The 24,934-nt window shown below is 41.6% G+C and overlaps 1 protein-coding gene across 4 annotated transcripts in view; it reads left to right on the top strand.

Moving 5' to 3' along the window:
- sbno2b (strawberry notch homolog 2b) overlaps nucleotides 1-24,357 on the top strand; it is a 46,727-nt gene extending 22,370 nt beyond the window's left edge. For 3 of the 4 annotated variants that reach the window (XM_077533229.1, XM_077533231.1, XM_077533232.1), the window contains 28 exons: nucleotides 4,341-4,523; nucleotides 4,733-4,819; nucleotides 6,268-6,373; nucleotides 6,454-6,614; nucleotides 6,699-6,832; nucleotides 7,600-7,690; nucleotides 7,793-7,936; nucleotides 8,074-8,191; nucleotides 9,373-9,478; nucleotides 9,919-10,072; nucleotides 10,152-10,328; nucleotides 10,716-10,813; nucleotides 11,018-11,100; nucleotides 11,568-11,753; nucleotides 11,825-11,946; nucleotides 12,026-12,157; nucleotides 12,591-12,726; nucleotides 13,670-13,782; nucleotides 15,360-15,431; nucleotides 16,190-16,298; nucleotides 16,377-16,448; nucleotides 16,569-16,712; nucleotides 16,806-16,900; nucleotides 17,363-17,455; nucleotides 17,546-17,677; nucleotides 17,751-17,827; nucleotides 18,141-18,331; nucleotides 19,291-24,357. In XM_077533229.1, the coding sequence (XP_077389355.1) occupies nucleotides 4,341-4,523; nucleotides 4,733-4,819; nucleotides 6,268-6,373; nucleotides 6,454-6,614; nucleotides 6,699-6,832; nucleotides 7,600-7,690; nucleotides 7,793-7,936; nucleotides 8,074-8,191; nucleotides 9,373-9,478; nucleotides 9,919-10,072; nucleotides 10,152-10,328; nucleotides 10,716-10,813; nucleotides 11,018-11,100; nucleotides 11,568-11,753; nucleotides 11,825-11,946; nucleotides 12,026-12,157; nucleotides 12,591-12,726; nucleotides 13,670-13,782; nucleotides 15,360-15,431; nucleotides 16,190-16,298; nucleotides 16,377-16,448; nucleotides 16,569-16,712; nucleotides 16,806-16,900; nucleotides 17,363-17,455; nucleotides 17,546-17,677; nucleotides 17,751-17,827; nucleotides 18,141-18,331; nucleotides 19,291-20,309 (4,335 nt within the window). In that variant the 3' untranslated portion in view covers nucleotides 20,310-24,357. The remainder of the gene's footprint in view (nucleotides 1-4,340; nucleotides 4,524-4,732; nucleotides 4,820-6,267; nucleotides 6,374-6,453; nucleotides 6,615-6,698; nucleotides 6,833-7,599; nucleotides 7,691-7,792; nucleotides 7,937-8,073; nucleotides 8,192-9,372; nucleotides 9,479-9,918; nucleotides 10,073-10,151; nucleotides 10,329-10,715; nucleotides 10,814-11,017; nucleotides 11,101-11,567; nucleotides 11,754-11,824; nucleotides 11,947-12,025; nucleotides 12,158-12,590; nucleotides 12,727-13,669; nucleotides 13,783-15,359; nucleotides 15,432-16,189; nucleotides 16,299-16,376; nucleotides 16,449-16,568; nucleotides 16,713-16,805; nucleotides 16,901-17,362; nucleotides 17,456-17,545; nucleotides 17,678-17,750; nucleotides 17,828-18,140; nucleotides 18,332-19,290) is intronic. The other variant, XM_077533230.1, reaches the window with a different exon arrangement.
- Nucleotides 24,358-24,934: the final 577 nt, after the last annotated feature.

Raw genomic sequence — 24,934 nt, 5'->3', positions numbered from 1 at the left:
TTGCCTACTTGCATTTTCGTCATAGCAGAAGTATATTAAATCTTGCTGGCAGGAAAGCAAACCTAATTTACTTGGGATCCCTCAACAAATGGTGTACCTTTTCAATCTCAAAGTACATAACAATCCCGCCCTCTTCTCTCCTTTAAATCCCTGTCTTCCCATCTTCCACTTGTGTCTTCTTGTTCTTGTCTGACTAGTTTTTGTTATAATTAGATCCTTACTGTCTGCTTCTTTGTTCACCTTGTCACTCATCTTGTGGTTATCCTATTGAATGTTAGCCTGCTTTTCAGAGTAATCCTTCAAAATTGCCGTAAATACAAGGTATTTATTCCCATATTTTTTTTGTACAGAATGGAGGAATAAGTACTCACACACCGACATCCCACATGCTTGTTGGACAGTGACAAATTGTTTTCAACACAACTGTACGGAAGAAGTGAGTGTCGGGTGTTAAATTTCACACTTGGCATTCCCTTACACACATTCCCTATACTTTTCCGACTCTGATACAACCTCCAAACGCAGACCGTTGCTTTACCGACCGTTCGATGTCTATGTATAGCTACAAGTGAATTTTACAAATAGTTTTAAAGGGGCTTAATGGTAGTTTGAGTATGATTTTATCGTCTTTTTTTGTCATAGGTAGCTGTTCTGTATACAGTGGATATAAAAGAAAAGTCTACACACCCCTTTTCAAATATCAAGTCTTTACGAGGGGGGACCTAGTAATGAACGACTGAAGTAATGTGGCTGCAAAGCTGTGGACATCATGTGGCTGTTTTCAGGAATAACCAATCACATTCTTACTCGCATTAAATTGGAATCGGCATACATCTGCCACTATTTAAAGTGACAGTAACCAAGCCAATTTGAATGATTTATCCTGGTCTCATTTGAGAGCACAAAAACCCTTAGATTCCAACAGGGGTGTGTAGACTTTATATCCACTTTATGTAGCATGGACACAGAACGGGTTCACCAATATTCAATCTTTGGATGTAGACTCCAAGCTAGAACAGAGCTGGTCAGCACCTGTGTAAATGTAAATTGCAGGACAGCAGTGGGAAGTTTAACACCTGACTCTCATGTCTCTCGTATGGTTGTGTTGACATTGTAATGTAATGATCACTGTGTGAAATATTCCACCTTTTGCTGGGGTCTGTGTGAAAGGCAAAGGTATAGAAAAACATTCCCTTATGTTTACATGTAGGCTTCCTTATATGGCCGTGCTGCAACTTATCATAAGGCTCATGCGATAAGCAATGACTTTGCTGTTTTTATATGGAGAACAGCTGCAAAGCTTCATGACAGTAACGCATTATTGCATTTTCATGTCGCATTAGCCAAGTGTGTTATGTTTGCCGTATTTATTTTTCCATCAACTAATTCCGCTGGTATCCACTGTGTCGGACAGATTGGTTGCTAATGATATGCGCCGCCTATAATTCATCCCAAGGCACACAAGTGCTGTAATTTACAGCTTCTGCGTGCCGTACAGCAACTCGCTTGTCACATTACGTTCATTTGATCAAAAGATTGCCCAAGCGCTGAAGGGGAAAAGAAGACGTGTGACTGCATTGGGAAACCAGGGCAAAAGTGGAACATGTGAAAGGCTACTTTTGTTGAACAGCACATGGGTGGAGAAATGACAAGAAAAGCATGAGCCTTCACATGCCCTCCTGGAAGCCATTTTGGAAAGACACACTTGCAGAAACATGCATCATGAGTGGCACTAAAAAAATAAAAACAAAATTTTTCAAATGAAAATTTGGATTTCCAAGTGAGAGTGAGGCAGGATTAGCGGTTGCATGGATGTGTTGGCTGTGTGCTGCAGAAGGAGCCAGATTAGCATCAGAGCAGTTGGAATTCAAGCCTTATCTCTGTGCGGCAGGGCCCAGTCTTAGGAATAGTAGATGAACCAGCTCCGGGTACACGTCTGCCGCTGGACAAGTAACACTGCAGCCTCTGTTCCGCTCTGCTTGACAACTCGATTAGCATGGTGCTGAGCTTGGAGGTGTCCCGCTTAGCATGAGCCCAACACACTTTTCTCACATTCTGCTGGAGCAGTATGCTTGCTCAGACCCACATCTGACCTTTTTAGTTTTAATTAAGGTTGAAAATGTGTTTTAAGCTCCCAAAGGACAATGTAAAGTGAACTGTGAAAGTGTTGCCAATATAAAATATTTATTAACTATAGTGGTGATGCTTTTATTAATAGTATTTGTTAATATTTGAAATCATAACTTTCACCACTTCCCTAATTGCCATAAATGTATACTAACAAATAATTGAACCACACTATTTGCTGCAGTGCTAAGTCCCTATCCTACATGAACGTGGTTTTATTGTACATACGGCCAGACGACTTCTTTCATTATTTTTCAGTCGTGCTGTTTGGATTGTTTGACTGCTTTGTTTGACTTTTGAGGCACGTTTACCCCAAAAAGGGGTTCAACTACAAATTGTTTGACTTTAAAACTGGAGGATTTAGAGTGGGTGGAAATGCCAAAATGTATCTTATGCGCCACCATTTATCAGACCATGACTTTGACAGAAGACCCCCTCTTCTAGTAAATGTGCCTGAGGTAAACAAAGGCTTTCTCGTCACTGTTTTTCTCGATTAAAAATGACAGTATGCTGCTTATCTGTGCGTTTCCACCATGGTGCCTCTGCAAAATGATGATGTGTCCTTTTTTGTGGCTTTGTTTACACATCTGTCGCAGCCAGACCAGCTCAGGGGTGAAATGGGATAGTGACGACTTGCAGCTGATGAGCGAGGTAGTAGAAAGTTATGTGTACAGGGGGAGGTGTCACCCCCCACTCCCACCCAGCCCTTCCTTAAATCAAGAACATGCACCCTCTATCACCCTTAAGGCAGCCAATCAGAGACTAGGACAACGCAGAAGAGCCTGTTTTTCATGCCTGATCTTGCCCCCAAGAAATTATCCTCACACAAAGAGAGTCCAAGCAAACGACGATGGCGGTGCTCCCACGCGACGGTCCGCAAGTCGCTTCTGTAACATCAGAGCACAAAAATAACACCCATGTGTTTGTGTTTACCACACTTGCCAGGCCCCATTCCCACACCATGCAGTCATGTTTGCATGGATAGCCCCAGCGTCTTGTCCTCTCTCACCCGTCAGACATGTTCCGGGGAACTGTTGAGTAATGCGCGGTGATAATTAGTCTAGCATATTGTTTAAAAGGAGTCACGATGATACCCTTAGGCTTCCTGGACTGTGGAGATCACGCTCATAATCTTAACTATGTCGTAGTGAAATGTAGGACACTGCTTTACTGCAAGCATAACATTTTAAGAAGCTGCTTTCATACACATTACTGTCATTTTGCGGAGTTCTCCGGTGGAACTACAAAGAGGCTTAAATAACTATACAGGCAATGTTTTAATTAACATTTTAACAATCATAATTAGCACGTCCGCCTTCCAGTCCTGAGGACTCGGGTTCGAGTCCAGGCTCCGGCCTTCCTGGTTGGAGTTTGCATGGTCTCCCCATGCCTGTTGGGTCTTCTCCGGGTACTCCGGTCTCCTACCACATTCCAAAGACAGGCATGGCAGGTTAATTGGGTGCTCCGAATTGTCCCTAGGTGTGCTTGTGATTGCGGTTGGTTGTTCGTCTCTGTGTGCCCTGCGATTGGCTGGCGACCAGTTCAGGGTGTACCCCCTCTACTGCCCATAGCCAGCTGAGATAGGCTCCAGCACCCCCCTTGTGAGGAGTAAGTGGTTCAGAGGATGGATGGATGGATGGATGGATGGATGGATGGATGGATGGATGGATGGATGGATGGATGGATGGACAATCATAATTGTCACACAACTGCTTGGATCAAACTAAATTAAACCAAAAGTGCTCATTATTTGAAGTAATTGAGGCAACAGTAAGCAGTTTATAGCACGGACGGTACTGACACCCGGGATCAGACATGGTCCGGTATCAAATTCTGATGGTATTTATTTATATATTTAAGCTTTTTTTTTAATCTAGGTAAGGCAATTATGATCATATTCTTGTTTGCAATGCTGACCTGACTGCAGACAACAGATGATAAAATGCAAAAAAAAAAATATCAGTTTCACATTACACAAAATATGTATTAGGCCGCATATGAAATGTTCGGGTAATATCTTTTATCTATTGACCACAATCTTTTTTTTAACATTTTAAATATGTGGTGCATTACCAAAAGAAAATAAACACGATAAGTTTTATAAATTATGTCAAAATGTATTAAAAGTACTTATTTCGCACATAATAATAATGATGTTAGCCATGCTACTAAAATTATAATCTGCCTTAATAGCTTCTCTTCTCTATCCACAGGATCTGTCCTGCATCGATGACCTCTCCACCAATTCCTTGTTCTCCTCTCCGGCCGACTCATTGTCTGAGTATGCCGACGCCCAGTCCTTCATCAGCACCGACCACCTGGACACAGTGCCCACGCTGTGGGACGTCAGCACGAGTACCACCGCCGCCACCACACCAGCACAGAGCCAGCTGGAGGTCAGTAGATGCGCTCACACACAGATGCATAATATTAATAAGGCTGGTATGAGCCCAAACTCTCCCATTCCTAGTTGCCACTCACCTGTGAGGCACACAACAAATTGGATATTCCTGAGTGAATGACATAATAAGCACCCCGTCATAGTTTTTGTCTGTTTTTCCCACCCATTTGAGTTTGTTTCTTGATTTAATGTTTTTGTTGACAGCTAAAAGGCTCCAGCAGGTTTCAGGGCTTGGCCAGTTTGGATGATATAACCGCTATAATCAGCACACCACCTTTAGGAGGATTTCAGGTAGCCGCAACAACCTGATGTAACTCTTATACTAACCCTCTCTTTATCTGTGTGCACCTCCGTGAGTGGTTGCTCTCGAATGTGCACACGTGATTAAGTGTCGGGCACAGTGTCGCTGGTCCCGTAAGTGGTTCAACTTGAGCAGAAAATTGACAGTCGAACATCAGCCGATTTTAAGTCTTCTTGTCAGAGTCCAACAGATTCTCATCCATTGTTATTTTATTTTGTCATTTTGTATTATCACAGATGATGTAAGGATTGCACAGCATTTGCAACTATACTGAGACAGCCACAAGAAATCAGTATTAGGGCCACATGAGAAAGGAAAAAATACTGAGAATAAAGTCGATGAATTGTAATAAAAAAGCCGAAATATTGTCAGAATAATTTGTTGAAATACAAATTTACAAGGGAAAAAAAATCATGGCATTACAATTTTATTCACGTAATGCTATGACTTTTTCTGTTGTGCCTTTTTTCTTCACAAAATGTGTTTATACTCATAGCTTCATGTATTTTTTTTCTCAAGGTTAGTTTTACTCTCATTTTGTCCTAAATTTTTCCTCTCAACTTTGACTTTTTGTTATAATTTTGCAGTTCTATTCTCTTAGCACTGCACATTTATTTGACTTAGCTTATGACTTTTCCTCCTAGAATTACATCTTTTGTTTTCGTTACATTATCCCTTATTTTCTCGCAACATTGTATTTTTATTGTCATATCGGTGATTTAGCAGCATCATCCTCGTAATATTACATTTTTTTTTGTTGTAATTTAACTGCTTTATTACCGTAACTTTTGACTTTTTTTTTTTCCCCCTCATATCACTATCACTTAATTCTCGCAAGATCGTATCTTTATTCCCATAACTTTATGCCTTACTATTCTCATAACCGTGACACTTTATTCGTGTAATTTTGACTTTGCGGTTTCATACTTGTAAAATTATCTTTTTTTGTAATGTAACTGTGCATCCCCATAATTTTCACCTTTTTTTCTCATCACATTGCGACTTTATGCTGGCTACCTTGCTTTTTTTTTTCTTATAACATTAACTTTGTAGTAGGGCTAAACAGTTTATCGTTTTGGGTAAAAACGGTGATCACATCCAGCACAATGTCGTGATCATCAAAGCTGCAAGTTTTCATAGCTCAATTAGAAGTGGTATGTTACTCGTGGATAGGGCGCACTAACCATTTTGCGCTGAGCAGGTTAAAAAGAAAAAAAAAAAAACTCCATGTTTTTCTACTTCCTGCTTTTAGCTGGTTTAACTCCCATTCCCATTGCTATGTTATACGTTTTCTCTCTGAATCTCTTTAATTGTGGCGTGTTTACCTGTATGGCTGACTACTAACATTCATTTTTCTAACTTCACCTAAGCAAAAAACAACTGCATATAGCACCGCATTTGGCTTCTGTTGAATGTTGTCTTTGGTGTTGCCTGCCAGACTCAGAGAACCGAGTCACCCCCAGAGGAGGAGGAGGAAGCAGAGGAAGAGGATTCAGAGGAACTGGGCCATGTCGACACGTATGCTGAGTACAGACCTTCCAAATGTAGGTCACTAGACTCGACGGCAAAATGTAGCTGTACACTCCGTTCAGACAAACTGCATTTCTTCCTTTCTCCTCTTCAGCCACTATCGGAATTTCCCATCCCGACATAGTGGTGGAGACCAACACGCTGTCCAGTGTCCCTCCTCCGGACATCACATACACTCTGTCCATACCTGAGTCGACCATTAACAGCGGCCTCCTGTCCGCCCTACAGCTAGAAGCCATCATATACGCCTGTCAGGTACACAGTCACATGCCAGAGATATCTACCAGCAGTCACTCTCTTTCACTTTGAGCAATGATCTATCTATTTTTGTATGGCCAGCAACACGAGGTCATCCTGCAGAACAACCAGCGAGCAGGCTTCCTGATTGGAGATGGAGCCGGTGTGGGAAAGGGACGTACTGTTGCAGGAATCATCCTGGAAAACTACCTTAAGGGAAGGAAAAAATCACTATGGTGAGTAAGCACACCCTGATGAGGTTTATTAACAATGGTGGACTACCTCGAATTAATGACTGCAGATTGGCAGGCTCTTTGCGTATAACATGGAGTGAGCTATTGAGTTGTTGTTTTTTCGCCAGTAATTTAACTTTTTTTTTTTTTTTTTTTTTTTTTTTTTTTTTTTTTTTTCAGTGTGTCCCTAATACATTACCTCACTGTTTCCCAACCTATATTGAGCCCAGGCACGTAATTTACAAAAGGAAAATCGCCCAGGACACCACTACACAAAAAAAATGTCACATTAAGTGGGTTAATTATCTACCTCCTGCCTGTCACCATATTCACTGACATAATGAACAATGATACATTATTAGTGGCAAATAAATAATAATTTTATTGGGAATCAGTACTCTGCTAAACATAGATGGCAGATTTTTCGGAAGAGATGTTTGTCTTAAAGTAGCAAATAATGGGGACAGACTCCATTTGAGGAATGTCTCAAATTGCCATACAAATCAAATTTTTGTTAGGATTTTTTCATGCAGTGCTTGTAGAGAAATCTCAAAGATGAGTTGTGACTCAGTATAATGCCATGTTAATTGTAGCCTTGGCATGCAGCGCAGCCCAACAGGATGTGAGCTCACCACTCTTTCAGCCCCAGTGTTCGGTTGGCCGCCATAAAATTCATGCACACGGCCAGCATCACCTGATTTGCATGTGCGTGTACTTGTTCTGTCCAGCTGTATACGCAGAATGACTAATCCTACTGTTCCTGCCTGCAGGTTCAGCATATCCAATGACCTGAAATTTGATGCAGAGCGAGATCTCAAAGACATAGATGCGCCGACTATTCCTGTGCATGCCTTAAACAAAGTGAGTGCAGGTGTTAATGAAGAAGTCCGTTCTGTCTAAGCGCTCATGCAGAAAATGGAACGGAGCAAAGCCTCAGTGGGTGACCGTGTGACTGTGTTGCAGATTAAGTATGGAGACACAGCTACCTCAGAAGGAGTCCTCTTTGCGACCTACTCTGCGCTGATTGGCGAGAGCCAGGCAGGAGGGCAGCACCGCACGCGGATTAAACAGATCCTGGACTGGTGCAAGCCGGATTTTGACGGAGTTGTATCCTTTCATTTTCCAGATGACGCACACATTCCTCCTCCAACTGCAGCGTGCTCTCCCCACACACACACACACACACACACATCCCTGTGCTTCCATGTGTTGTTTGCCCTTGACCCGCATTCTCCTCCTCACAGATTATTTTTGATGAATGCCACAAAGCCAAGAATGCCACGTCAACAAAGATGGGCAAGGCGGTGCTTGATCTGCAAAACAAGCTGCCACGGGCCAGAGTGGTGTATGCCAGTGCCACAGGTACATAAGCTGAAAGGCAATACAGTGGAACCCCCCAAACTGGAACACAATCTGTTCCTAGACTCTGGCTGACTTCTGAGTTGTTCTTAGGTCAAAACAGATTTAAGGAATAATGTTAAGTGTTTACATTTGGGCCGGGCGATATATCATTATTGTATCGATATCTAGACATGAACATTCAAGATATTAATATTGGAAATTAAAACGATATTAGTCAACTATGCGGACTGATCACGCTTGCGCTGCATGTACAGCTCAGGCCAGCCCATCACACATCCCCTTTCAAGTTTGGAAATGAATGACGACTAAAGCCAGCCACATGCACAGGTTACGCAATGTGGCGACGTTATAAATCACAGCCAGTTCCAATGCACAGAAGCTTTCACATTCATTTCCTGGTTCTAAGTGAGCGGGACAGCCGCGAGCTGCGTGCCGTTAAGGCATAGAAATACAGTTCACATCTTATGTTCTACGTTGCCATATTTATAAATTAATTTCACTCTGTATGTACCTATGGATAAAAATGTCTGATAGTATGAGCCACTTCAAAATTGCAGAATGAGCAGCAATAAAGCAAAAAGAACATTTAGGCTGTGACACATAGAGTAAGTACAAGAGAGATTTTGTGTATTCGACGAGTAAAAGCTGCACCTAACCGGAAATAATGTTAAGTGAATAAATTTGTTGCAGGTTAAAACTAGCAGAATCATGCAATGTTTAATAACTTGAATAGCTGATTTTAAGTAATGATTTCATATTCCTAACTTTCAGTGTAAAAATAAGTAACCACTGTATATTACATCTAATTAACAATAAAAAGTAGTAGTGAGTCGTAAAAATACTCACCTTTTAAAGAGTGACATGATGATACATAATGAAACAGGAACAGAAAGGTGTTGATTTTTTTCACCTGTGTGTTGCATGTAGTGTAAAGTGCACATTTACAAGTGTACAATCTGTTACATTTTCTGTGGCTATCACTTCTTTGATAAACATCTTTGCCTTCACCAGTACTTTTGAATTGTGTCCTCACAAAAAAAAAAAAAGGCAAAAATATGTTCTGACTGTGGGAATATTTTTCATGAAAAATTGACCCCTTTGACTTTGGATGTTCCAGTAGTACAGCCCAACACACGTCAACTTTTATTTTCTTAATTTTCTTGGAATGTCTGGTCACCCAGGTGCCTCTGAGCCAAAGAACATGATCTACATGAGCCGCCTGGGTATCTGGGGTGAGGGCACGCCTTTCAGGGCCTTTGACGACTTCCTGCACGCCATCGAGAAAAGGTTTGCGGTGTCTAATGTTTTGCAAACGTGTCATAAATCGTGAGGTTTTCCTGTTCTTGTAAGATAGCGTCCATTTCCTCATATGGTGGCCAAGGCGGGGGTGGGTGGGTTTTTATTCAGTCACGCGCACTGCGTGCATGGTTTTATTTGTACTCAAGGTATGGGGTTAGACACAAGGCTGTCTTTTCATTGGTCGATACATGCCAGACTTTTTTCCATGACTCTGTAGGTGCGGAAGGCAAATTTCTACCTAATTTCTACATTAAAGATTATTGTGATAGTTTCTTTGTAGTTTATTTTGCATTTTCACTCTGTGTGCAGTGAATATATACCATATATATACAATACATATAAGTTTTCCTTTTGAATAGTACTACTAAAATAAGTTTAACAATATTCTAAGTTGTTGATATGCGCCTATATATGCTATTTATGCGCAGAGGCGTGGGTGCCATGGAGATTGTGGCCATGGATATGAAAGTGAGCGGGATGTACATAGCCAGGCAGCTGAGCTTCTCAGGGGTGTCTTTCCGCATTGAAGAGATTGGACTGGACAGCGACTTCAAGCTGGTCTACAATAAAGCCGCCAAACTGGTGAGCGTCACAACCCAACGTCATCATGACGTCAAAGAACCCACTTCCCGTTTTAACTTAACGCTATTTCTTTCTTTAGTGGGCGGAGGCACTGCAGGTCTTCATGCGCGCCGCCGACGAGCTGGGCCTGGTCAGCAGGAAGTCCCTGTGGGGCCAGTTCTGGTCGTCTCACCAGCGCTTTTTCAAATACCTCTGTATAGCTGCCAAGGTCCGCTGCCTGGTGGAGTTGGCCAAGAAAGAGCTGGAGGCAGGAAAGGTCAGCACAAATCAGTGGAACGCCGAGTCATCAAGTTTGTGCACAGTGTGGAAATGACCAGGCGGAGATTTAGACTGGAGAAAATTGCACATTGAATTAAAAAGTGTCTCCATTTTTGTCTGCATTTTCTCTCATTCTGGCTTCCTCGCTCATTCCAAAAACATTTGTGTTAGTTTGAAGACTCGAAATTGTGACATAGGTGTGAATGTGAGTGCATATTTTTCTACATACCCGGTTGGGACCAATCCGGGGTGTACCCAGCCTCGCTCAAAGTAAGCTGGTATATTCTTCAACTCACCCACATCTGTGATAAGGATGAGTGCTAAACAAAATTGATGTTTTAAATTTGGGCTTATTTGTTGATGCATATTTGTTACTCTCCGACAGTGCATCGTCATTGGCCTGCAGTCTACCGGAGAGTCGCGCACTAGAGAAGTTCTGGACGAGAATGATGGTCATCTTGACAGATTTGTCTCTGCTGCTGAGTGAGTGAGCCCATATGTTTTGGTTTTTAAACAGCTCTTCGTTTTTGTTTGGGTGTTACCATCTCCGCACTCCTTTGGGAAGAATGTGTTCAAATTTATGATATTAAAGCACACAGCATGCTCATCTACCTGCCAGCACCTGACGAGGAATGTATCTCGAGCTGCTTTGTGTGTCCCCTTATAGCTTCTTTTTCTTCCCTTCAGGGGAGTATTCCAGTCCCTTGTTACCAAGCATTTCCCTTCTGAGAAGCAGCGGCGAGAGAAGGCGCCCGGGAATAAGCGAAAACGTAAGACCACATTTGTTCCCACTATTATATTGTAGGAGGCGTCTATTGGATAAATTATTTAAATGTGTTGATAGGGGAAGTTGCAAAGCCAAACAAATGCCCAAAGTGAGCAATTTGGTAAAAATTTCTGATCAAATTTACCTCAAAAGTCTACAAAAGCAGTGTAAATGGTAAATGTTTATGATGTGTGTTAACAATGTTTTTAGATAAGTTTCAGTGTGATTGTGGGACGAGTATTTTCACACTTAAAACAATGAAACTATTGTTTTTGTTTATATTTCATAATTATTATGTATTTTCTATAAAAAAAAATTTTGAGAGAATTGTGTTCAATTTTAAAGGTTCCTCTAAATCTGTTCATCCTACAGACATTTTCTTACTTAAGTCAAGTGTCCTCAAAAGGTGTCTCAAAAAAATAAAAATAAAAGTGTCCCCACTGCTCTAATATCCCTCTCATGTAATCTTAGGTAAGCCTCGAGGTCGCCATCCAAAGGTACCCAAGCACACGGTGGACAGCGTTGGCATCATCAACATCAACAGCGACGACAGCAGCACTGACTCTGACGGCATGGACACCGATTCCAACTCGTCTCCGGACTCGCTGCTGGACAACGATGATGTCATCTTTGTCAACCACACGAGCTGCCACACTGGTAGGAGTTATTGTTATTGTTTTGGTTTAATTATCACAATTTGTCTGACATTCTCCCGTGTGGATTTCTAGTCAGGATAGAGGAGCTGAAGCAGGGTCTGCTCAACAAGATATCACAACTGGGAAAAGAACTACCTCTTAACACCCTGGATGAGCTCATTGATAAGTTTGGAGGGCCTGATAAAGTCTCTGAGGTGCGAGTCTGAAACATGCAACAAGTTTAGAATGAAAATTGGCACATTTGATGATTAATTTATTAATAATGTCAAACAGATGACTGGGCGTAAGGGTCGTGTGGTGCGGCGTCCTGACGGTAGCGTCCGTTATGAGTCCCGCGCTGAGCAGGGCCTCACCATCGACCACATCAACATCAAGGAGAAAGACCGCTTCATGAGTGGAGAGAAGGTCGGTTTCATTGCAAGAGCTTATATTTGGAATTTGTTAAAACTGCTAGGGAACTCTACTACGCTGTAGCTGTAGGAAGTGCATTGAAACGGCAATAATGGAGACTAAATCCGCACAGTAACATGGCGCAAACTACACAAAACATTGGCGTTCAAGGCACCGTCGGCGCATAACTTAGACTCAATTTTACTACTGCACACGAAATTTAAGATCATTTGAGTGTTTTTACGTGCCTCTGTAGGTGTTGCTGTTTTGGTTAACAATGTGTTCAAAGTGACTTATGTTTGCGTGTAAACAAAGGTCTACAAATTGATGAGAAAAAAATAATAATAATTGGATGATATACATCTGTCAGTCCATTGCACTTCCCGTCCGGTATTCTAAGATGTTGTACTTCATACAATTTAATCTCTTGTCTTTCCTCTCACACTAGTTGGTGGCCATCATCTCCGAAGCAGCCAGCTCTGGAATTTCCTTACAGGCGGACAAGAGGGTGAAAAATCAGCGGCGTCGTGTTCACATGACATTGGAGCTACCTTGGAGCGCAGACAGGGCAATTCAGCAGTTTGGTTAGTCCAACTTTAGTTGTATTTTTGTTGGCTAAAACAATGCAAGATAAATGCTTTCATTTATCTCACGCAGCGGGACTGTTCATTTTTCATTTGACTGTTTATTATGGACACTAAGTTGTTTTCAATTAGTCCGACAGAAGATCTGCCTGCTCTGTCCATTGTGCATCATTTTATGTTGGAGAGGCTCTAATGGATTTATTGTTTGCAGCCATTGTTGTGCTAACAGCCCAATTAATTATTTCCATTAGTGGCGCTTGTCTGTCTGTGTGTATGTATGGTTTGGTGTGTGTGTATGTGTGTGTATATGTATGATATGTATGTATGATTACCTTTCTTTTTGTTGTTTAATAATCCTGTCTCCAGAAACACTCATTAAAGCAGATGGTCTTGGTTTAAAACAGGGATGGGGACCATCTGGCTTTTTGGGACCATTTGACCATGCAGTTCTAAAAACAAATAAAACCTCTGAATAATTGCTATAAAAAGCCCTCAAATGATCATAAGTTACATAATCTTAAAAAAAAGAAAAGTAATCATAAATTATAGTAATAATAATGGTATAGTGGTTAGCTCCCACATTCCAAAATCATACATTTTAGGGCCATTTGAAGACTACATTGTCTACACGTGTGAATGTGACTGCTTGTTTTTTGTCCATATTTGCCCTGAATTGACTGACGGCCAGTCGACGGTGTACCACACTTTTTGCCCAATTCAACACGCATAGGCTCCAACTCCAGCACTGATGCGTGGATGGCTGTTAGAGGACTTCCAATGATTTCCCCACCCCTGCTCGAAAGCGATGTCATTTGACGATACTGATCCTATCATGTCATTACATTCTTGCTGTATGGTCCCAAATATTCATCCGCTGAGTCTTGAAGTAACCAAAATTGCTTTACATTTAATTACTTACTTATACTTGATTTTTGTTTTTCAGGACGCACCCATCGGTCCAACCAAGTGACAGCTCCAGAGTACATCTTCCTCATCTCGGAGCTAGCTGGCGAGAGACGTTTTGCCTCCATTGTGGCAAAGAGACTAGAGAGCCTGGTAAACATTCTGGCTGTGTGTGTGCGTGTTTGTGTGTATTTGTTGGACTGATAACACATTGAGCTGCGTCACGGGAAAATCCTGAGTTTCATCCGTGTCGTCTCATTGCGTAAGAGAGGTTTATGATTGCAATTTGCGTCTTCACCCTCGTCACTTGTGAGTTGTGTTCCTTGCTTGGGGCCGAATTTACACAACCAGCCACAGTACCAATTTTTTGCTCCCATGCAGAACAATTGGGGTATGTGTTATGGAATTGGATATCTTGAATAAAAATCTGGCTTCTTACAATTATGGATGTCGGTCACATTTTTCAGACTGACGTGTAAACAGACACGTTAGATTAATTCTCACACTGGGGTCACGAACTATAGCTTGGGCGTCCACAAAATAATTTGTAATTTGCAGTAAATTGTATCATAAAAAATGTGTACCTGCATATGGGGAATGAAGCAAACATAAAGAAAATAGGGATATTTGATACCACATTTTTTGTGTTTTTAGCCCCATACCGGTACGAGTACTCAAGTAGTCACCGACTCACCGGTACGTTACCAAGTAGTGGTACCCCTAGTACTTTGGATACACAATTATTATTTTTGTGTCATCTGTGCCTGATGCTGATATGTGTAAGACACTACAAAGGTAGTTGGCCCAGGCAGGTTGATTCAGGTGTTCAGTAACTGTCAAAACTGGGTCACAGGAGCATACACGTAATTAGACCTTAAAGTTGCACAGAAAAAAATCGCACTAAATTGGAATTGAGCACTTAGACCTGGCATTGTAAAACCAGAATTCGACTCTCAAAGGTTTTTCTCATCACCCTTGTCTGGATAATTTACAAGCCGATGGTCACGTTCCATGATGCAGTTGAGCGACAAGCCATTTATTTCCAGAGTGACACAGCAGCATCACAGAAAAAGACACACAGGCGGGTGGGCTCGTGGGGACGTCCATTCCAGTAAGTCACAGCTGTGTTTGCCAAGCAAGTTCGGTAAATCCGTGGGTCACATCCCACGTTCCCTGTGCTTCAGCTCTTGAAGTGTTTACTCACACGCACGCACACCCTTGAAGTCTGCAACCGACCACTTTTGCACCCTGGTTGACTCAAGATCAGCAGTTAAGACATCCACAAGTTGGACAATGGTGGGCTTGCTTTGCCGGCTATCTTTCACAACCGTCACCTCCTGCACAGTGGCTATTAAAGTGGGATGGAAAAGGGACATTAGACGGTTCTCGGCCACACTCCTGGCTGGGACTTTTGACATACTGTCATATTTTGAGCACTATTAAAACAAAAGAAAAGTGTTCTGTGGCACCGCAGCGACTAAAAACAACTATTTCAAGTCACTATCATAACACTCATTTATGTCACAAGACTGGTAGGCCACAAGATAATATGACACAGTAAAAATGTTTTCGGTAACTGTACAATAAAAGTGGTGACCTCACTTAAAATTGTATCCTGAGATCATTCTGTGGTGCGCTTGTACTCCCAGATCACGTTGGTTTTCCTGTAATTTGTTTGATGATGCTAATGCAAGCAAAAAAAAAAAAGTTCACACTCATCCTCTTTGCAGGGCGCGTTAACACATGGAGACAGAAGAGCGACTGAAACCAGAGACTTGAGCAAGTACAATTTTGAGAACAAGGTAGGTTACGGATGGCTGGAAGGAATAACCTCATATTCAAGTGGGTACATGATTTTCATTGCTTAGTTCAGGTCACATTACAGTAGAACCTCCAAAGTGGGATTGGTTGACTCCCAAGTTGTTCATATTTCCAAACATATTTCCCATGGGAAATAATGTAAAGATAATAAATTTGTTTAGTCTTTACCTGTTGTTATCTCAAGATCTTTATTAGCTGCAGAGTCAACTGCAAAGAATGTTATAATAAAACAAAAGTAAAACTACTCATTATTTGCAGTTGTCTTGGCATAAACAACACAGTCAACAAACAGAAAATGTCAACCCCCTTGAACTTAATCCAATGTGCCCCTTGGAAAGTTTGAATGGGAATGGAAATGAATATAAAATGTGGATTTACAATAATCAATATTAAATGAAATGCCTTGCTCGTAACTGAGATGCCAGACCCTTTCTTATAACAGTCAATTTAATTTCCAGCTTTATGGTTATTTTTTTCTTTGGTGGCATCACAAAAAAAGCACACACACAAAAATGTGCTTGTGGAGTCTGTCACTGAGCGTGCAAGATTGTTTGAACTCTCGAACTTTTGTTTCACTTATTAGGGCTAGTTTTGTTTGAGCTCCAGATTGTACCACTTTTAGGGTGTTTCACAATGGAGTTTCTGCTCTGTTTCTTCTGTATTGTAGTTCTGCATTATCTGTTTATTATTAAGTATGTCTCCTGTCCAATCTTATATTGCATAATGCCTTTTTTTGTAGTATGGTACCAAGGCTCTGGATAAAATCACCAAAGCAATCCTGGGCCACATAGAGAATAAGGTGCCTGTGCCCAAAGGTTACCCTGGAGGTGATGCCATGTTCTTTCGAGGTATGTGGTCAGTGTTTGTCAAAAATCAAGAGGGCACAAAGCTCAACGTGTTTAAATGTCTTTTTCCTTTCATGCCAGATATGAAACATGGAATGATGGATGTGGGCATCTTCTGTAAGGAGTCGCGCTTTGGCATTAATACAGAGAAAGGTCAGTAGTGTACATACGCTCAAGGAGGCACATTGAAGCTTGTCATTTGGTAAAAAAAAATTCCACGCTATATAAATAAAGATGACTTGACTTGACTTGTACTTATTTTTTAAATTCCAGACTGCAGCATTACCAAATTCCTAAACCGCATCCTGGGCCTGGAAGTCCACAAACAGAACCATCTCTTCCAGTACTTCACAGACAATTTTGACTACCTAATTGAGAAGGACAAGAAGGAGGGCAAATATGACATGGGCATCTTAGGTACACACTTTAGTTTCACTGTGCAAATGCTTCACTAGGGAGGGAAAAAAAATCCTCATATTTTTTTTTATCTTTCTTTCATGTGGCCAACAGATTTGGCTCCAGGTAATGATGAGATTTACGAGGAAAAGCAGGAAACCTTCATGACAGTGGGAAACCCTCAGGATGGCCAGGTGGTTCTTTACAAGGTAGGAACTACAGAGGCTCAACGGCTGTATTGTCATTGACGATATGTCTTAATGCTAATTTTTCACTTGAGTCTAGCGAGTGGTTTTTGGAGGTGGAATATGGATACTGTGGTACATTGACTTACGAACGACTATGTGATTTGGGAGTTTTTCCAAGTTTACAAGCCATTGCTCAGACTTACCAAAGTCCGCTAGCTTAATGCTAACACACAATGCCAAATGTCATAGATGGGTTAACAGAACTAGCATTGATGCTAGAAGTATGACTCTGTAAGCAATTGAATACAATTTGAATACAAAAACAAGAAAAACAAACAAAAATGTAATTCTACCAACTTTGACCCAATATTACATTCAAAGCTGGAATTCGGTTCGATCGGGGGAGCAAATTTAGCAAATTAGGGTGACTGTAAGCAAACTACAAAGCATTGGAAGCTCAAGTCTTTCTTTTTGCCCCTACAGATCAGCGTGGACAGAGGTATGCCTTGGGACGAAGCCAACAACAGATTTCTCAGTCTCACTGGTACTGATGAGGGTTTCTACCTGTCCCATAAGGTGAGCTTGTATATCAGAAAGAGCCAAACAGGTTGAGCAGAAAAGCTGCCAATTGGGGGGACAAAAATGACCACTTGTGTTGCGTTCCAGCTACGAGGTAACCAGCCGTGCGTGCTGCTCGCTGAGCAAGGGAGAGGGAAGAACTTCATTGTCTACAAGCCCAACATCGGCAAACAGACCCGGCCTGAAAGCCTTGAAAAGCTGCAGGAGCGCTATCGGAAGGTGTGTTGGATTTGTTTTTTTGTTTTTTAATTGTTTAATGATGATATGACATGAACTTTTTCTCTCTTTCCAGGTGACTGCAGAGGAGGCCAAGGACTGTTGGGAGAGCCAGTTCAGCTTCTCCTTGAAGAAGTGTAGCCATGCCAACTGGTAACTAGGAACACACACATACACACGCTCACCTTTGGGGTTACTCCGGATGTAGAGTGACACTTAATGGGATCCCAAGGTGGAGTTACTCCTGTCAGGTGTCTTCCCTAACGATTAAAAGGTGCACAATAAACATCAGTCATTAAGAAATGAGGCCCAACTAGCACGATTAAACACAATAATGCAAACTTCAACGTAATCCATGCAAGTAAGTGTAAGCGGGTGTTTGCCATTTGAGGTTTAAAATGCAAAAAAAGTCAGCGTGACTGGTTGGATTTGTGTGATGGTAACGGTGGCCACGGCGTCTCCACAGGAACGGCAAATGCAAGAAGATCGAGGAAGGCCAAGGGTGCTTCGAGGGCATGCGCCTACGCCAGTACCACATGCTGTGCGGCGCTCTGCTGCGCGTTTGGAAGCGCGTGTCCGACGTGGTGTCCGACATCACCAGCTCCAGCATCCTGCAGATCGTTCGCCTCAAAACCAAGCAGCATAACAAGCAAGTTGGTGAGTGCTAGTCACATTATGATGTTGGCAAATAGGAGCTTTTAAGAGCACAGGTCTCAAACTCCAGTCCTCGAGGGCCGCAGTCCTGCATGTTAGAGGTTTCTCTCCTCAAACACAGCTGAATCATATAATGAGGATCATTATCAGGTTCCGGCAGAGCTTGCTGATGAATCAGGTGTGGGGAAGGGAAACCTCTAAAACATGCAGGACTGCAGCACTCAAGGAATTGTAGCAGCTTTAAAAACCTTAAAAAATAATAATAATAAAATAAAAAATAAAAAATACACAATTTCAATCTTGGGCCAACACAATGCCACGAGGCTCCCACTGATTAAATAGCAGGGTAATTCAAATTTATGTACCTTACTTTATGAACTATTTATGCCAATTTTTGCCTTAAAAAATTATTTTCAATCATGAGACAACATAATGATTCAAAATGTGACATTACAAAACGCGATGATACACCTTATTCACTGTTCAAGAGAGATAATGGATGTGCTCTCAAGCTATTGTCAACACTTTTTTTGTTTGGGAATTTGTAAAAATAAACAAATAACAGTGAAATTGACCATATTTGGTCATATGAGGTTTCTACCCAATAGCTACAGTTGTGCTTGAAACATTACTTACCCTTGTGGTATGTAAACTTATGAGCACAATTGTAAATGTACGAAAGCTAAAGATCACTTAATGACTCAAAAATGCGATGAATTGTCACCAAAATTCACATGCATATCTCTACTCGTGTAAAATTCAACATCTGAAAATAGCAAAACAATTGCTACATTATTTTGGATTCTATGGGCATTCAATCTTTTGCTCACCATACAGTGCGCTCCTAAGTTTAAGGGTATGTAAACTTTCAAGCACAACTGTATAATATGGTCTCTCTATATTGCAGAAACGTTTCCGTTAACCAAAATGCGCTTGAACTAACCCAATTGTCACGGTTCCAGGCATAAAGATCCCAGAGAACTGCGTGGCCCGGGTGCGAGAGGAGCTGGTGCAAATGGACGAGGAGGTGAAGCGGAGGCGCAAGGAGCGCGAGAAGCAGGCCATGGAGCAGCGTCTGGCCGAGGAGCGCATGCGCAAGATGGAGCAGGACAACAAGCACCTGCTGGCCAATCTGTTCAGCCAGAAAGTCATGCCCAACCAGTCGCTAGCCCACAGTCAGCTCCTCAAGCAGAAACTCAACCCGCTGCAAAAAACGCAGCTGGCGGGCACGTCGCAGCTGCAGAGGATGCAGGCCGTCTTGCAGCAGCAGCCACAGGGTCAAGGTCAGCTGTCGTTACCAAGGACAACTCCGCAAATGACTCCTAGCGGCTGGCCCGGCAAGTCGGCCGCGTCCAAGCAGGCGGCGCGCAATGCGGTCATCCACGGCTCTAACTTCCCCCAGTTTTACCCCCAGTCCTTCTTACCATCCTTCCCGCAGCCCCTCCCCGTCCATCAGGCGGCTCGTATGTCTTCCCAGAAGGCACAGGAGGAGATCCTGGACCTGACCGTCAGCTCGCCGTCGCCCTCCCCGGACAGCACCGAGGGCGGGCCGGCGCTGGACGGCCTGACGGGACCAACGCGAGCGTTTGCCGACGACTTCAATTTAGAGTCGCTCATCTCGCAGACTGCTCAGCTGCCGCCCCCTCCGTCACTGGTCCACAACCACCAGGACTTGCTGGATCTATTCGACCTGCCCCTTTCGCCGCCGATGATCACGCAGAAAGCAAACCCGTCGTCTTCCGCCTCGTCCGGCTCCTCGCCCACCCCCTCCCTCGTCCAAAGCTCGCTCTTCTCCAACCCCTCGTCCTCTCATTTCGCTCCCTCCCGCTTCCCCAACTATCTGCTGCCCCAGTCGGACTCGCGCGCCCTCAACGGCCACTGCAGCTCGGGCGCTCTGGACGTGCGCGAGGCTCTGAACAGCATGCTGCAGGAGGCGGGGCACGACCGCAAGTCCGTCATTCACTATCGCCAGCAAGACTGACGCTTTAATGTCCTCTCTCACTTTTCGTGTGTGTAAGCAGATTTTAGCACGCATCTCCCCTGCTGTCCGGGGACCTTCTAGTCAACGTCACTGCCTGTCCTGCTCACAATCTTCTCTCAAACACAAAACGTAGCCATCGCCTGCTCCCAGTATCGGATTCCCACACCCAAACGTGCGTCCTCCACGGCAGCTGTTAACGCAAACTTGACTTTACGGAACTCTCCTGGAGCGGTCGAAACAAACAAACAGAAAAAAAAAAGTCCTTTAAGTGATTCGACGCTGGAATCTTTTTATTATTATTATTATTGCTTTATTTGAGCGAGGCGCTAGGTGGCAACAAACTGGAATATTCAAGAGGAAGAAATCAAAGCTGACAAAACCGTGAAATGCCTCCTTTTTTGTCCGTTTAGTCGCCCCCGCCCAACGACGACACGCTCCTCCCCGTCTCGCTCTCCCTTTGTTTGTGTTCGAGGAAGACGACGAGATGGAAAGCAGCAGTCTGCAAACAGTGCCTTTCTGAAAATCTATAAATGCAGTCTTGAAAAACAAAAACAAAACAAAAAAAATCCATGTAGCCTAATGTATAGATTTGTATTTTAATTTAAATATGGTATATTTGTATTTAACCTTTTTCGTCCGTTGGTGTTACACTATGCTGGTGGCGGGTTCCAAGGAGAGGCCTCCGTGAAGCCTCAACTCTGTGTTTATGTGTGTGTGTGTGTGTGTGTGCGTGACTTGCAACAACACCAACAAGCATTGTGAGCAGAAGGTATCCAAAAATATCACTTTTTAATGAATTTTTAAACTGACGATACAGAGAGATTTGACTCCTGGTTTGACTTTAAATTTCTCAGGAAAGTCTCACGTGCTTTTGATCTTGTTGTATAATTGTGTGTGTGTTTATATGTGTGTAAGTTGGTTTGGGTCATTAAAGGGATAGTTTTGATTGACATGAATCTCTATTTCATCCTTACCTCCAGTGGTGTGTGATCAGCACTGACTTACCACTGACAGAGTTCTGTGACGAGTTCTGGTCCGGTTTTGCTCGAGAGGAAAATAGTCCGTCAAGTTGGCTTTTTTCTTCCAAAAAAAAAAATAAATTGTGTTCAAAAGAGTGATACATTTGCATCACAAAACTTTGCCCTAAAAAAAAGTCAGACTCCATCACACACCGGACCAGAACTCATGTCACAGAACTCTGTCAGGGGGATGAAATGGAGATTCATGTCAAAAAATCCAAACTATCCCTTTAAGTATACAGAAATGTTTTTTTTTTGTTTTTTTTTGTCTTTAAAAAAAAAAAAAAAAAACACCTTTATAGTCATACATTCAAAAAGGTAGACTTGATTTCATATTTTATGGTGAAAAAAGGTCTGTAATGGCGCCCCCTCTTGGTCAAATAACCCATTGTGCTCTCCATTTTATTAACACTTTTTTTTTTTTTAACATGATTTTTATTTTTTCAGATAAATACAAAAGCTCCCTTCACAAAATTGCCACATTAGAGCCATATTTTTTCCCCGCCTCTGCTCTAGTCATACTTTAAAAAAAAAAAAAAAAAAAAATGTAGACTTGAATTCACATTTTCTGGTGAAAAGCCTGCAATGACGCCCCCTGTTGGTCAAATAATCCTTTGTGCTCGCCAATGTCAAAGTATTAACACATTTTTTGAAACATGATGTTCTTTTTCTTCTTCTTTTTTTATGGATAAAGACAAAATCTCCCTTCACAAAATTGCTAAATCAGAGACGTATTTTTTCCCACAGAATCGCACCGAAGTGGGAAATAACCATCCATGACAGCAACATTCGACATATAAGACGCTTGTCACTTTTTACACACAAATACCACAAAATGGCCGCATCAGAGCTGTACCAGAAAAAAAAAACAAATTTGCGGAATATCTTTACACATAGGCATAAATTCACACCTCGGTCACAGGGTCACGAAATACACTTATATTACATTTCTTTGTCAAACATGGACATGATTCATATCCATACAAAAGCCATGAGGTCATCGTCCAAATCTACGGAAAATGTGTCCATCCCTCCCTTGTGTCTTTTCCTCGTAATCGCATGTGTTTGAATGGCACTGCGCTCGACCGAAGCAATAAAAACCGGAAAGAAAACACGGCAGACCAAGTATTGTTATAGAATCCTCGCTGTCATTTCATTAACGCATACCACCTTGATATCAGAGTAGTAATAATATTATTATTTATATTTAAGGGATATTTAGCTATGTTCTGCTTGTTCTTTAAGAAGACGTTTGGTCAGGGAAGACAAATTCTACTCAAATCTGCCACCAAATATGTTTGCACTTCTGGATTGATTTCTGCTCAGCGTCCTTCATGGAGCTTGTTGTTGTTTTTTTTTTCCCAGAGATATACCAAAGTGTTGTGTTGCCCTAAAGTTACCATTCAACAATCTCAGGAAGATAAATACAAAGGTTGGTGGACGGACGAGGGTTACATGAGAAATATTTCCCCCTAATAACAGTGCTGAAACCAACGTTTTTGTACTTGTATTTGCTCTTATTGGTGTTTTATGTTTCGGGGCTGGGGAACCTTTTTGCTATGTTATTTCACTTTCTTAAAAAAAAAAAGTATGAAATTTCTGAAAATGTCTTGACATCAACAGGTTTTGGGCTGGGAGAAAATTCTCTGGCGAGTTGTAGATTGCCCACCCCCTGTGTCCTGTTACTTTGTTATTGGTCATGTTTATGCCTTTTGTAGGGCAGTCCATCATTTTCAGTGGTTTGTGAACACATTTTTTTTTTTTTCAAAATTACAATATTTTGCAACAATATATATATTTTTTTAACTCCTGTTATGTAAAAATTGGACCTGAAACAATGATCCACATTTTGTTGTTTGGACTAGTGGTTACCACCACTGCTTCAAAGTCAAGAATTTCTGGGTTCGAACCCCTGCAGTTGGCCTGTTTTCCCCCTGCGCTCACATTGGTTTTCCTCCCACATTCCGGAAAACATGCGTTTTAGTTTCATTGAAGACAAAATTGTCCATAGATTGGCTGTTTGTGTATATGGGACGTACGCGGTCCAGGTCTACCTCCACCTTTCGGGACGGCTAACCCGCAAACCCTAAAGAAGACGCGCTGTAGAAAATAGATGGATTCAATATTTGCATGACATGAATCTAGCGCAAGTGAGTGAGATTAAATACTTTTTTTGTTTTTTTACTATATTATCTATGTTATAGTATGTTTTTGAACATCTCAGTTTGCTCCATGACTTAACAGGAGGGTTAAGTAGAATTTGAATTGCTTCGTTTTACCAAGTATTCCGACAACATTCCATAAGAAGCTTTTTTTTTTTTTTTGCATGGTTTTCCGTTACTATTTCACAAAAAACATGTCACATACGACCACTACTGTATGTACTCCTTTGATTAAGGACACAGAGGACATGAATTGGCTACGTCAAACAAAATTAGCTCATCGTGTTTTACTCGACTTGGAAAATACACTGCATCTGGACCTGTTTTGGGCCCCCTGTTTTTTTTTTGTTTTTTGTTTTTTGCATGGTTTAATCCGTTGGTTGTCACGTTGCACTATGTTGACATCATCACGTGACTGTCCCCCTTCGTCCAGCTTTGGCGTGTTGTGTTTCTTCTGGTCTTTGTTTGTTTGTTTGATGGATTTGTATACTGTAACCATCTTTCCATGTTTCTCCACTGTTTGCATATTCTATAAATCACTCAAATAATTTATTGCTAACAACAAAAAAAGTAACAAAAAACATGCTACTGATTGTATGTATTTTTAAACAAAGTCTATTTTTTCTGTAAAAAAAAAAACGAGAAAAAAGAGAAACTGTGTTCAGCACTTTTATTCTGGGTTTTTGCTTTTGTTTTCTATATATTTATAATTTAGATCCAAATGTATATATTGTAAAATTTGTGCCTTTTGACTAATTCTTTTAAAAAACAAAATGACAACAAAAAAGTGGTTTTCTACTCATTAAAGGAAGGACTATATGAAATTGCAATCTTTGTAAACGAATAAAAACTTGAAGATTGCTGAAACTCAAGACTGTCTTCTGTTCATCTGCATAAAAACACAACATATATTCCCAAACTCTTTCTCAAGGTTGTTAAGAGCCATGATTGTTGCAATAAATAAGCAATGAGCTGACTCACCAGTTTAATAGGCAGAAATGAATTTCCACGCAATTACCACCGTGGCATACTAGTTTCTTGTACACCAAAGTGCTTATTTTAAACAGGTTTACTCAAATCTATCTGTTGTCTTAAAAACATACAGACTTTAAATATAGATGTGACAAAATGTCACACAGCTGCAACAAAGTGAGAGAACAGGTTGAGTTTTCCAACACGTTTTAGTGTTTTTTCAATACTAGAATATGAATGGATAAATAAAAAAAAGAGCATACAACAGGTGTTCTCAAGCATTTTACACCAATTACAACCTTAAAAAAAATACTTAGCTCTCCCAGGTACCACATAATGACCCACCTTAATAAGCACTGGCTAACATGTGATTCGGTAATGTGCCTTGATACTCTTATTAGGGAGCGCCACCTGACACCCCTTGCCTTGCCTTTTCGTGTCCTGCCCTCTTCTGGACACAGTCTGACATTAC

The sequence above is a fragment of the Festucalex cinctus genome, chromosome 10, assembly GCF_051991245.1.
Source record: "Festucalex cinctus isolate MCC-2025b chromosome 10, RoL_Fcin_1.0, whole genome shotgun sequence".
In the NCBI taxonomy this organism is placed as follows: domain Eukaryota; kingdom Metazoa; phylum Chordata; class Actinopteri; order Syngnathiformes; family Syngnathidae; genus Festucalex; species Festucalex cinctus.
The sequence above is the reverse complement of the archived record's forward strand: the minus strand, read 5'-3'. Positions and strand labels throughout refer to the sequence as shown.